At 31.9% G+C, this 14,375-nt stretch overlaps 1 protein-coding gene across 2 annotated transcripts; it reads right to left on the bottom strand.

Moving 5' to 3' along the window:
* Positions 1-1,714: 1,714 nt before the first annotated feature.
* LOC106615904 (cytokine receptor) lies at positions 1,715-13,020 on the bottom strand. Of its 2 annotated transcripts, none has more exons than XM_070109408.1 (12): positions 12,553-13,020; positions 11,352-11,434; positions 11,113-11,261; positions 10,936-11,047; positions 10,705-10,835; positions 7,950-8,160; positions 7,402-7,867; positions 7,022-7,325; positions 4,646-5,096; positions 4,471-4,582; positions 4,189-4,403; positions 1,715-4,126 (listed from the first exon to the last, which is right to left on the bottom strand). In XM_070109408.1, exons 1-12 carry the CDS (start codon positions 12,555-12,557, stop codon positions 3,018-3,020), a joined length of 3,348 nt encoding a protein of 1,115 aa, XP_069965509.1. In that variant the 5' UTR covers positions 12,558-13,020; the 3' UTR covers positions 1,715-3,017. The 2 variants fall into 2 exon arrangements, with proteins under 2 accessions (XP_069965509.1, XP_014087768.2); XM_014232293.3 differs by having other exon boundaries at positions 7,950-8,124; positions 12,553-13,019.
* Between the last annotated feature and the right edge of the window lie 1,355 nt (positions 13,021-14,375).

Genomic DNA, 14,375 nt, shown 5'->3' with positions numbered 1-14,375 from the left:
ATTTTAATATTGAAAATAAAAAAAAATTATTTTAATATTGAAAATAAAAAAAAAAATTATTTTAATATTGAAAATAAAAAAAAATATTATTTTTAGATATTATTAAAAATTCTTTTATTCCAATATAATATAAATATTTATTTTATTTAAGAAAAAGTATATTATTTATTTTAAAAAAAGTATATTATTTATTTCAAAAAAGTATATTATTTATTTCAAAAAAGTATATTATTTATTTTAAAAAAAAAGGATTTTATTTACTTCAAAAGAAGTATTTTTTTATTTTAAAAAAGTATTGCAATTAAATATATATATTTTTTTTGTGTTGTAACTGATAAAATATTAAAAATATAGCACTCCTAAAATATTTTTTAATTTTATTTTTTATTTTCTAATTCATATAATAAAAATAATGAAAGATTTTTGTATCCATAAATTTAATTTTTAAACTAATAATGGAAAATTATTTTTGTATATTAAATTTTTTTTATTGCATGTTAACTTGTTAAAATATTAAAAATGAATAGTTCTCCTCTTAAAATATTTTTTAATTATGATTTTTTTTTAATTACAATAAAATAAATTTATTAATAAAAGAAAATCTGTTAACTAATAAATTTATGTTTTTAAATCATGAATTTAATATTTAAGCTAAAAATGGATAATTCTGAAATTAAGATAAAACTATTATACTCTCTAGCAACATGTTGGAAGAGTATAAAATATATATATTTATTAATTAAAACTCCATTTTTTAGTTAAAAAAATTAATTTTTACTCAAATACTTGTTCACTAAAATTCATAAAAATTATACAAATACATTTTCGCTTTATAACATAAAACCTTTAAAACCTGACGAGCCAATTCGTTAATTCATGCAAACTCCAAGTGTATTCCTTAAAATTATAATGAACTTATCTACACTTTAGGTCCTTTATGTAACCCAAACCGGTTTGAAATACAAATAGTAGCATTCACACAATTTTTAAGGCAAAACAGATTTTTAAGCGGAAAATACGAATAGCAAAGCAATTCATTTAGTATCCGTAAAGCTTGTTGGAACTCAATTTAACAAAATATTTTATTAAACAAGTTTATTGTTTATATTTTTTAAGCATTTGCTTTAAATTGAATTTCAGTGTCAAAATTTAGACTTAACGGTGTAGTTAACCAGTGTACTGCGTGCGGTAGCGGGCAGGAAATATTAAATCATCGTTTGGTTTGTTGTTTTTATAAATATATTTTAATTTTTGCAATACATTTTTTTCATTTAAGCTAAAAATGCTGTTGAGGCTTATAAATCTAAAGATTTCTAATACAAATATTGCGTAAAAGGCCACCTTAGTGATAATTAAATTAATAATAAAATTATGTTTTTTCGTTAACATTCACGTCAAGTGATAGCTGTATATGCTTCTATATATATATATATATATATACATGCAAAAACTTAAAAATAATATTTATACTTATATACAGCGTGTTTTACTAAAAATACATAAAACTAAATTAATGAGCTAAACAATTAATAATTTGCTTAATAAAGGCACTTGACAGACTTTGTGTTTATAATACATAAATATATTTAATAATATATGTATTTATATATTATATATTATATTTGTAGCTGCACTTCGTTTTTGAACAGTGAATTTGGCTTGTAATGCATTCACGCTAGGCGAGGTAAATCTATATAAGAATTTCCGTTATTTCCCAAATTTTATGCTTTTTCGCAGACGATTTTGCCCTAAAAAGAATTATCTAACATAAATAAGCGCTAAATTTTCAATTTACACCCTGCCTAAATCATATTTCATTTCTCAAGTATATTACATGGAATTTTTTTTAATATTTTGTATTAAGCAAGTAAACCTACATCCTTGATATTGATAAACAAAATTTTCCGCTCTACAAAAAAAGGCTTAATAATTTTTGCCACAAAACCACTGCGTTAAAAGTTATACGCAGCTAAAGTTATGCATCAAATGTACTGAATTCATACAGTACACCATGTCGTATGAGCAACACAAAATGTGTAATTCACTTGTATGAACGCACAGTACATTTAATGTTTGACTTTGACTACTTATAACTTTTAAGAGAATTTTTTTATAAAAATTATTCTAAGACGTTTTATGTAAAGCGGAAAATTTTAGTTTAGTATATCATTTTTTCAAAGTTGTAAAGTTACTTGCTTATTGCAAAATATCAAAAAATCCCATGTTAAATACAAGGAGAAAAATAAAAAGATTTAGGCAAGCAAGGTTAGAATTGAGAATAAAAAATTTGTTTTCTTGGATAATTCTTTTTAGGGCAAAAACTGAAACTTCCGGGAGCGTCTGATCAAAAAAAAAATCAACTTGGGAAATAACAGACAGCCTAGTATAGACTCGTATACCATATAACATACATACATATAGAGGTATATCATATGTAGTTTATATTAAATTATAGGAAATTGAGGTTATGAAATTCCATACGACTTTCTGCTATTTGCTAGTCTTCGTTGTCTAATTATAAACGCCAATTCACTGTTATTTAAAGCTATAATAAATATTCACTAATACCGTTGTGATGTATTGTAGTACAATGTGATTTGTGACCACCGCTTTCCTTTTTTGTTGTTGTTTTTTGTTTTTGGTGTGTTTTATACTTTCGTTAGAATTTTAAAACAAATAATACATAACAATTAGAATGTTAAATGCTGTGAAGCAAATTAAAAATGTTAAGCTTTCAGTTGCCTAACAATTTAATCGCACTTCTTCGTTTCACTTTGTTGTTTTTGTTGTTAGAAAAGGACACCTGTGTGCTATAATTAATAAATAATAGGCACATCTGACTTTATTTCTGCGTTCACTTGTGCTATGTGGCGAACAGCATTATTTTTGCAAAGTCTCCACATAGTGCACATGCGCGTGTACGCTCGGCGCTACGCAGAAGCAAAAATCACTTGCTATTACTTTTTGGTACGCCATAACAGTGTATATTTAACACTTTTCGCTCGTCGCTATTTCTTCTACCTCATAGTGGTTACATAATTTGTGCTAGTTATAGCCGCATTATTGAAGGACTGCCGATTATTATTCGGATGTACGTAACCATCGTCTGCAGCAAAGGCGATCATGAATGGCTTTTCGCTGGCATTCGTTGGCAATGCATTCTGTAGCACATAACCGTTATCCAACATACAAGTATTACCCACATTTGTGGATTTCATTTGAGCCGGCTCGTGGTTTAGCGGCGTGGTCATTGCCATGTAGCCCGTTTCGGGCACGGTCGTTAGCAATTCCGCGTTAGGTAATGTCAAGGGATCTTGTATACAGTAATCGGTCGCATGGCTGTCACAATAATCGCCCGTATTGCTATCACAATAACTAATTTTTGTTGTGGCCGAAGAACGTGTGCCATTGTAAGAGTAATTGGAATCATTTGAAATGCTTGTTAGTAAACTGCCATTTTCGCTATTATAATGATTTGGTTTGGTAGAGGAGCTCATAAACTTCTCATGTTCACGCAATTTGTCTTCGGTGCGATTAACCAAATCTTCCAAGTTGTCTGGTATCTTGCAGTTAATAGAAGCCATTGCATGACATCGTCTATAGATGAGCAGACCACATATGAATATGAATGAAGCGCCCATTATTATACAAAATATAATAATCCATAATTTGCTATCAGCTTTAGCTGGTGGAGTACAAAAGTTGTTGAAGACGTACACCTCAACCGATCTATATTCGGTGTATTCACTACTCGCAATCACCGGTGACATGGGCGCCGCTTCAGCGCAACCCAACTCATAATTGTCGGACGATACATAATGGCCATCGTCGGAATGCTTTTTGGAGTGCTGCGACAGTTTTGTATCGGTTTCATTCGCATAGGCAATATTAACGCTGCGTAAGCTAATTGTATACTCGAAATTCTCATTATCGCAATTCTTTCTTATAGTGCATAGCCTGCCCGTTTTTATGCGCGAAATATAACGACCTTCGATAACTTGCCGCAATTTGGCTTCAACAATCACTTCATAGTAGTCTACACGTCCCGATGGCACTTCGGGCTCATGCCAACGTATCGCAATGTCGCCTGCACTGTCAACTTTGATCTGTGTGGGACTGCTGGGCACTGCAAATGCGTAAATTTATTAGTCAAATATATAGAGAAAATCTTGCTAACGAAAAACTTACCGCCAACGTGTGTTTTTACATACACACAATTGCTGGGTAGCGATTCAGCAACCGTGAATGCTTTTATGCAAATTTTGTAGTTAGTGAAACTGCTTAGGTTTTGCAGCGTGTACGATAAATACTCAATGCCGTAACGTTCACTACGCTTGCTCGCACCGAAGCAGTGCGAACCACTTAAGTTATTGCAGGGCACAGTTAGATTTTCGCGATTATAACTGCAACGTTAAAGAAACATGAATTATTGGATTTGTTTAATGCAGTTAAATAACGGCGCACACTTACGTCACAATATAGTAGCGTATTTTGCCGTTAGCCTCTTGCGGCGACTGCCATGACAGCGACACCGACTGACTTGTTATGTGTGCAAATGTCAGGTTTCTTGGTGGTGTGGGCGCTGTAAAACGAAAAATATGAAAGTTAAACTTTCTCAATTATACAACTTAAAATCGTCACATACCGGCCTCCTTCGTTAGGATGTGTAGCATATCGCTTATTGGTCCCTCCTTTAGGTCCGAGTACATATACATCTGCATTTGATAGTGCGAGTTTGGTACTAGTCCGGCAATCTCATATTTGTTTTCTCCTTTGTCCACATTAATGTGTTCGAGTTTAGCCGAACACTTTGGTTTCTTCGCGGATTTCGTTTGGCAGTAGTTAATTGTATAGCCTTTGATAAGTGAGGCGCACACATGCTCCGACTTCCATCGTGCGGTTATCGAATATGCATTTATTTCAATTTCTGGTTCTAATTTCTCAAGATCATTTAATACGTCTGCCGTGCACTTTGCCCAGTGCATGCCCGTGTAATAATCGCGATAATTGGCCGCAACTGCTAAGACCAACGATTCACTCTGCTGTATTGAGAAATTGAGCGCGTTCTTATCTAGCTGCGTAAATCCGATAATGTTCTGCAAATATAAAGGAAGTGCTTGTGTTATTTGTCATTTGTAAATATCATGAAAAAAAATTATCTTTAAGGCACCGTAATATGTTTCTCAGATTTGATATATAGATTTTTTAATTGCTCTTCTTTAGCATTTTCTGAGAAAATTTGCCATAGTAATGTATGTATATATATACCATAAGAAAATAGAGATTTCAACGGAGAAAAAATCCACCAACTTTTATAAACAAAATAACAGATATTTTGACATGAGAGTTTTCAATTAAATATTAGGATGATGTTCCGATATTAAATAAATAAAAAAAAAGATATGTTTACATTAAATCTTATATATCATCGTTATGTACTGCAGACTGTCCGAACCATAGCACGAAAAAACGTGTAAATTTGCACATTTAATCGTTTATTCCCGCAGAAGATTCTAACGAAGGCCTTTTTTGCAAAATCACCGTCGATTCTCACATTTCACATTACAATTGATTCGTGATCATATTTTGATCGTAATCGTTGAAATTTGTGTCTGTGTACTTAGAAACCTGTATTTTTTCGTCGTGATAAATAATATAATATAATTTAATTACATCTTAGCCATCGCATATCGTAGGCGGGATCTGCTAGTATCTTATAAAAAACTAACTTAGACATATTACTTTTTTCAATAAGTCTCATAGATTTTGCCGTAAATCGAGAAAACCCGTTTTTAGCCCTTCAAAATTCGTAATGCATTTCTGATAAAAAAAAGTAAATTAATACAATAATAAAAAATAATTAAATCAATTGGAGATTCTACACCCAAACAATCGTTTCTACGACCGTCGGGTTACGTGGCTAATACGCTTTCCGTTTTATACATGAAAGATTGTTGACCTCCACAGCAATCGCAAAATAGTTCAGGAAATATTTTTTGTCGCTACAAGCATTATTAAGAGTTCTCACGACATGCGAGTATACATTATCGAAACGAATCCGCATTTATATATATATAACGTACATATGACCGCATGTATGTATAATAATTAAAAAAAAATCTTTGTGTAATGAACAAACCCGTCAACTTCGACGAAGCTATAATATTCTTCACAACTGCATTTCTTATAGAAACCATAAATATGAAAACGTAGCCAAAACCAAACGATTTGCATCCAGCAGAAACTTTATCTTGATTTAGATCGGTGAGTTCGAATGGCAGCTCTTTGCTTTACCATAGTAATCCGATAGGAACAATAAGCTCGGAGATTGTAGCATTGTCTTGGATAAAAACCATGCCAAATTTCGTGAATTGCCAAATAAAAAAGTTTTACATACAAGGACTGGAAAATGAGAGATCAGTTTTTATAGAAGCTAATAATCCGATCTTAACAATAAGTTCGGTGTTGTACCATTGCCTTAAATAATAATCCATGCAAAATTTCGTATAGAAATCTCGTCAAATAAAAAAGTTCATTTTGATCGTTCAGTTTGTATAACAGCTATATGCTATAGATGTCTGATATTGGTACCAAATGCGCCGCTTCTTATGGATTAACGGACATGTGCAAATTTTCAGACCGATATCTCAAAAACTAAGGGACTAGTTCGGGTATATACAGACAGAATGGACATGGCTAAATCGACTCAGCTCGTCACGCTGATAATTTATATACATATAAACTTTATAAAGACTCTCTAATGCTCTATATACTGAACAATCAATAGCGGCTTAACCATATTAAATATAACCTCAAATCTAGGTTTTGAGTGCACAATGTTCGACATTTTTAAAATCACTTCTTGTATAAAACCGTTACAAATAAATTTCAAGCAACAAAATGTTGCTAAAATTTCAATATTTTAAGAATTCATAATTATATTAAAAAAAGAATCTGACAGTCATAACCTAAATTTATCATGCTTTCGAAAATTTTATTAATTAAATAAATGTATACATACGTGACACTCATTCGACGCCACACTTTTGGGTTGACACCAAAAAACTGTATAATTCTCTACGCGCTTCCAATCTTCCGGCGCATTCCAGAGCAACGTATAAGTGCGATCCAAAGAGTGATACACATTTCTTATACCCAGTGGCGTACGGCTGTCGTAGTTTTTCTGCAGCGCAGGCACATATATGCGACTACTACGCAAAGACACGCCCATCTCATTACCACTCCATATGCTGAAATCATAACTGTGCGCGCTGTTCCAGGGAAAAGCCACAGTGGGCACTACCGTATGCAGCGCTGGCTGATTTCTAAACAAGAAATTGAAGTATTCAGTTAGTTAATGTTTATGAAATGCACAAAGAGTTGTTTGTATATCACACATACACTGCAGCGCCATCCTGTTGCAAAAGCTTCACAATATAATGAAAATTCGAGCCGTTTCGATGATACTCCGCCGTGGGATACCAAAACAAACGCAGATGCGTGGCGTTCAAGTAGAAACTGCTCACATCCACTTCGGGCGGCGTTTCGGGCGCCAGCGGCAGCGTGCGGAAAACAATGCTATATGCATCGCTCCAAGTTGCCGCTGGCATTCTCATCTTAATGCGCAAACTTATATTGTATTCGTAGTATGCGTAGGGCAGATCGTCGATGGACAAATTAAATATTTCGCGATTGTTGCATTTCATGCAAGTGAAGGTCTTCGTGCTTTCATAGTGCGGTGATTGTAAATGCACCTCCATTTGCAAACGATTTAGCTTATACGAAGAGTAACGCTCCATTTCCCAATTCAGCACACAAGCGTTGGTTGAGATGTCCTCCATGTGAAAGTTGCTAATAGCGGGTTTAACTGCAATTTAAAAGGCGTACGATATTAAATATTTTTAAAAATAATAATAATTAATATTTTTGATTAGAATTTTTGCACTCACCAATTTCTTTGTGATTTATGGTGAAATTCTGTGTAAGCGCGCCCAATGTATTGTTGCTTGTCAAGCGAAAATTGTAGAACTCAAAGTTGGGCTTATAGCTGCCATCCTCCAGTGTAAAGTTACAAGTGGCTTTGTCGCCTTCTTTCACCAACCTTACACAATTCAGTATGTAATTCTGTGAATATATCGTACGATTATCAGCCGTTCTTGCCTTAAGTTTTATTTCAATTTTTTTAGGTGTTTTTTTTTTGTGTCATTGCGATTTGCGATTGCCATATTAGTACAGTTATATTTTATAGACAAGACACACAAGTGCATTCAAAGTTTAGTTGGAAGTATGTTTGTGTGGGTGTGTGTGATAACGAGTAGTAGTTGCAGTAGTAGTGTTAAACGTGCCGTTCATTCAATGTTAGTAACAAAATATACGTAAGTAAATGACATGCAAACCCAAAATGAAATAAAAAGTCGTAATTATTAAAAAAAACTAATTAGTGTAAAAGGAAATCAATAAATGCCTTATAACAATAATATGACTATGATCATTGTATAACTGCAATACATGGATATACGATCTCAAATATAGAAATCTGTATTTTCACATTCTAAGTGTTACTTTCCGCCAAATTGAGTTTCCAATTAAAAAATATTTCGTTTATAAAATAAATTAGTCATTCCACAACACCGTTTTATGTATTCTATAGACATTTAATATTAGTAAGTTAAGCAATATTTTTATACCCTGAACACAATATCGGACCACTTAGCATACAGCTCCCATACAAACTGATCGATGAAAATTCAGCTTTTTTTGTATAGAAAAACTTTTTATTTGACAACGGTACAATCTGTGAATAAAGTGCTCGGATCGGACCACTATAGCATATAGCTGTCATACAAAATTAACGATCAAAAGAAGACCTTGTATGGAAAAATTTTTAATTTAAAGAGATATCTTTACGAAATTTGGCACGAATTAATATCCAAAGCAACGGTACAATTTTCGAACAAATTGTTCAGATCGGCCTCTTATAGCATATAACTGCCATACAAACTGACCGATCACTGAAATCAACTTCATGTATGGAATTGATTTGTGAAGGGTATTATTATAGTTTCGGTGCAACGGAAGTTAACGTTTTTATACTCTCGCAACATGTTGCTACAGGGTATAATAGTTTTGTTCACCTAACGGTTGTTTGTATCACCTAAAACTAATAGAGTTAGATATAGGGTTATGTATATATAAATGTCCGTCTGTGCGTCCGTCCGTCCGTGCAAGCTGTAACTTGAGTAAAAATTGAGATATCTTTATGAAACTTGGTACACATGTTTCTTGGTACAGAAGACGGTTGGTATTGCAGATGGGCGTAATCGGACCACTGCCACGCCTACAAAACCCACAATAAATTGTCATAACTAAGCTCCGAAATAAGATACAAGAGACTGTTATTTGGTACACGAGATCACACTAGGGAGGGGCATCTGCAGTTAAAAATTTTTTTTAAAGTAGGCGTGGTCCCGCCCCTAATAAGTTTTATGTACATATTTCCTATACCACTAATGCTATAATAACAAAATTCACTGGAAGCAAATGTTTTTAGAACTTCTACCTACAGTGTGAAAATAGTTGAAATCGGATGGCAACGCCGCCCACTTCCCATATAACGGTACTGTTAAAAACTACTAAAAGCGCGATAAATCAAGCACTAAACACGCCAGAGACATTAAATCTTATCTCTGGGATGGTATGAGATGACTTTATAGGAACCGCGTTCAAAATTAGACAGTGGGCGTGGCACAGCCCACTTATAGATGAAAACCCATATCTTGGGATCTGCTTAACCGATTTCAACCAAATTCGGTGCATAACGTTCTTTTCATATTTCTATGTCATAGTGCGAAAATGGGCGAAATCGGACTACAACCACGCCTATTTCCCATATAACACCATTTTCAATTCCATCTAAATCTTTCACTTTCCACCATGCATATCAAGCAAAAATGATTGTATCGGGGTAAAACTTTGCGTGAATAATGCGTTTGAAGTATGCCACCTTGTGACCAAAAATTTTCTAAATCGCGTCAAAACTGTTCAAGCCCCTAGGTAATGAATATGTGGACCCCAGTGCCTATAGCTGACTTTTTACCGAAAATATCGCTCAACATAGAACAAGGCGGTAAGATCCACAAAGAAATCTAAAACGAGTATACCATTTGACTTTGCGAGAGTATAAAATGTTCGGTTACATGCGAACTTAGCCCTTCCTTACTTGTTCATGTTTCTTTTTTTATTAATGACGGATGTTGATTTCAAAGAATTTAATAAGTTTTAAGTGTTCTATATTAGTTTAATATTAGTAAGTTAAGATATTTTTTTTTATTAAAAACGGATTAGTGAATTCAACAAGTTTTACGATATTTATTTATTAAACGGATGTTACTGTAAATAAATTTAACAAAATTCTTCGAATAAATTGTTCCATGGAATAATAAAATTAGTAAGTCTAAAATATATACTTTATATAAAACGAATTATAAATAAATGATTTCTAAGCAAAATTATATATGTAATAAGAAAATTGTGTATGAATGTCTGTATGCATAACAATTAGTACAATAATCACAGACATGACCTTTATTCAACACAATTAATAAGATTATTAATATATTACATGCATATTTGTATATATAAACACAAATATCAATAAATATTATTATGCATTTTATAAAGCAATATCATATTATAAATACTTACAGCATTTTGTGTTATATATTTCAAATTATATGTGGTTGGAACCATATTTTGTGGTATTGTAAACGCACACGTCATGTAGGTGAAGTCAAATGCCTGGCAGTGGAAATCTTTAACCTCTGTGGGCTTGGTACCTACGGAAGTCAATTACATTTATGCGTAAACAATTTTATTTGAATATCATTTTACTGCATATAAAAATTTCAGTCACATTTTTGTTACAAATTAGCTTACCCACAATGACGTCCGTGCTTGAAATTGCATATTGACCACTTTTACACGTGTAAGTCGTAAACTGCTCGCTCGCGTTGCGCAGCATGTAAACAATCGTTGTTGCGTTAATGATCTATGACGGATGAAATTAGTAAATAAATTACAAATGCGTTGCATGCAAAATTTAGTTTTATTTACTCTTATATTAGTATGCACAACTTCTTGTTCTGGTTCATCGGAGGTGAAGTATAATGACGAACTATTTTCACCGTCAAACATTTTCAAATTCATGCGACAAGTGATGTTCGCATTGTGACCGATTTCGATTATAATCCGAGGACTGGTTTCTGAAAAGGTAGGCATACAATGATGTGTTATTAAATTAAAAAATAAAACAAAATTATCAATAAATATTATTATTAATTAACAATACATACCACCTGGTGATTGCGCAAAAATGTTGGAGATTGTACATAGTGTACATATGCAATAAAAAATAGCGAGTAGAAGACATCTGAAACTAAACAAAAAAAAGAAGTGTAGGAATTCTATTTATAATATTTACTTTGCATTAAAAAATATAAAAATATAGATTTATTTTTTAATGAATATTTGGAAGTTGTAATGATTTGTCAACTAATTTTAGCACATACACGTCTATACAAAAGTAAAAAAATCTAAACTTTTTTAATTTTATTCTTTAAATTTCTCATATACAATGTTCCAAACATATTTGTTAATAATATTAGGTTTGTAGAACAATGTCAAATAAAAAAAAGAAATAAAAATGCCTTGGTAAACATAATAGAAGATAAAGCTGATGACATATGCAAATATTTATAACGACAACCATAAAAAAGGTAAGTTGCTAAAATTTCAAAATAAAAAACTATGTTATCAAAAAGTCCATAAAATTAATTTACTTTGTTTTTCGTATTTATCACAATTTGTACGCCATTAACATACCCAAAGATAACAAAAATATGTGCTTACTTATAATTAATTTTCAAATATTTGTTCAATCAAGTCAAGAACATGCAAATTAATTAACAAATTTGTAAGACAGTTCATGGATAAAAGCTTTTGTGTTTGATGAAAAAATACTTAAAATGGTTTACATATGAACATTTATCAGAATACGTTTAAAAAGCCATTACCTTAAGTATTACTTCACCACTCAAAACTTTTTTAAATACATTTCTTTGCCTTTTAAATGTATCAAAATAAACAATTCCACGAATTGCTAGTCATTAAGCTAATACCTTATATATCATCATATTATATATATGTAGTTGTTATTGTTTTCGTTTTATCTTTTTTTGTGTTGCGATCTGCATATTTCATTAGAAATCATAATAAAACATTTCGAATTTGGTATTGAAAAACAAGTTTACCACTGTTGCACATTATTTCAACGGAACGCTATCATATAGCCATTAACATATGCACAAACATATTTGCGCATATCTACTTGTCGCATCTGTTTTTGTTCCTTCTTATTTACATTAGTATGCCATACATGTACACACATCTTTATATGCGTATTTATATTAGCTACCTACACTTTATCTAAATATACGTATGTATATGCATACATTTTACGTCGCCCCTCTAAATTACCAATGACACCGTACTCACCTCATAGCTCGGGGTATTTCCTGTGTTAGATGATAATATTCTTCGAATTTGGTAATTGATAAAGCGATACGAAAGCCAGATAACTCAATGAACGAATTTGCAAAGAACACAGACAATTTGAAATGTGAAATTTAAGGATTTTACACGCACATGAATATCGCCTCCATTACGGCGCAGCACCACTAAATATTTTTTATCGCTATTTTCTGACGCCTATAACTCAATTTCAATTAATTCTGCTGTTTGTAAAGCACTCATGTTATAAATCTTTATTATTTTGTTTAAATAAAACATATATTTGACACTAAGGCACTGTAGAATATTAATTCATTTCAGTAGTTATGAATTGTTTCCACACTAACAAAACAACTTCAAAAACACCTATCGACGGTGTGTGAATATTTTAGATTGTTTCATCGTTTTATTTTTGCTTGCGCGGTTTACGACCTTCTTATATGTTTACTGATATAACACGATATATACCAAATGATAATCGATACTGAGTAGACTTTTTATTAATCGCAAGAAATTCTACTGTGAATGGCTGTGTTTATCCAAAGTGCAGACACTTGTGCTAAAAGTCAAAACTTGTTTATTTTGATGTAGCTAGATTGTATATATTTATATAACCCGTTTAGTCTAAGAAAATTATTTGTGTTCTGTAAATACAAAAATAAAATCTTAGAAAATAGATTATTTGCGTTTTATAACACAAAATGTTTTCTCCATTGTGAATGGTTTAACACATGAACGTAGCGGAAACGGTACTTCTACTCTTGAACTGTGAATGATCTACAAATGCACTATCATAGACAAGAACCAACAAATTCTACAAACATATTCTGTCGGCAGGCAAAACATCATCTAATAAATTCAAAAACTGAGAAGAGCTGATTTGCAAGTGACATAAAAACGAAAGGAGGTTAAGTTATAAATTTAAAAGTATAATAGGATAATTGAATAGTATAAAGCATAAAAGTTTAAGTATTTCAATCGAATATCTGCAATTGAAATTAGAAGTTACGTATAAGGCGGAAATGAAACTCATCTACCGCAGCTACAGTCACTGTATATTAACCAAGCCAGAAGAATTAGAACGATTTTTTGAAGGAGCCCCTTTTAAATAGAATTATTAGTAGATAACCCCTGAAGTCTGTCCAAAACAAATCAAATGTACTCACATGTATGGAAGTGTTAATTTTGAAAAAAATCAGTTAATAGTAAATTGCTTCTGGGAATTTCTGTATGTCATAGCGGGGCCGTAAAACTAGGGTTCGTATTTGCATCCTCATGAGCAGCACATTAATGCATATTTTGCTCATGCACATGTATGTGCTTTAAAATATTTCTTATAAAAACACATGTTCATGTGCGTGTTTCAGAAATGTTCGATTTCGTAATGTCTAGCTGTTTGTCCACTAATTAACTTGAGTAAATATTTATTGCGGAAAAAATATTGTCTATTTTAATTCTCAAGCAAATTAAGATAGAAAACTAAGTAAATTAAAATATATAGCTTTAATATGTTTGAGAAAGATGCGAGACCCCGCCTCTAATACGCTTGCTATATAAATCTCATAAACTACTTGTGTTATATACATACATATGTTTGTATACTAACTGCACTCATTAAATATTGTTTTGCGTCGTCTCAGATAAGTTGTGAAATGTAAAGTTCGGTGAAAGTGTTGAAACCTCTAATCATCATTCACCAAATATAACGATTTCCGACCATCTTTTGAATTTTAACCAATCAAGCATTTCAAATATTGTTTCAAAATCCTCAAAATCGATCACTTTTGTAATTTATTTGTAAGTATAAA

Source organism: Bactrocera oleae, chromosome 5 (genome assembly GCF_042242935.1).
Source record: "Bactrocera oleae isolate idBacOlea1 chromosome 5, idBacOlea1, whole genome shotgun sequence".
Taxonomy (NCBI): domain Eukaryota; kingdom Metazoa; phylum Arthropoda; class Insecta; order Diptera; family Tephritidae; genus Bactrocera; species Bactrocera oleae.
Note: the sequence above shows the minus strand (reverse complement) of the source record. Positions and strands in the feature narration are given on the sequence as shown.

What these genes read in the sequence shown, in the direction of transcription:
- LOC106615904 (XM_070109408.1), bottom strand. An exon ending in TTTTGCGCAATCACCAGGTG is followed by an intron (nt 11,262 to 11,351) that starts GTATGTATTGTT and finishes CTACCTTTTCAG; the next exon opens with AAACCAGTCCTCGGATTATA. An exon ending in AAGCACGGACGTCATTGTGG is followed by an intron (nt 10,836 to 10,935) that starts GTAAGCTAATTT and finishes TGACTTCCGTAG; the next exon opens with GTACCAAGCCCACAGAGGTT.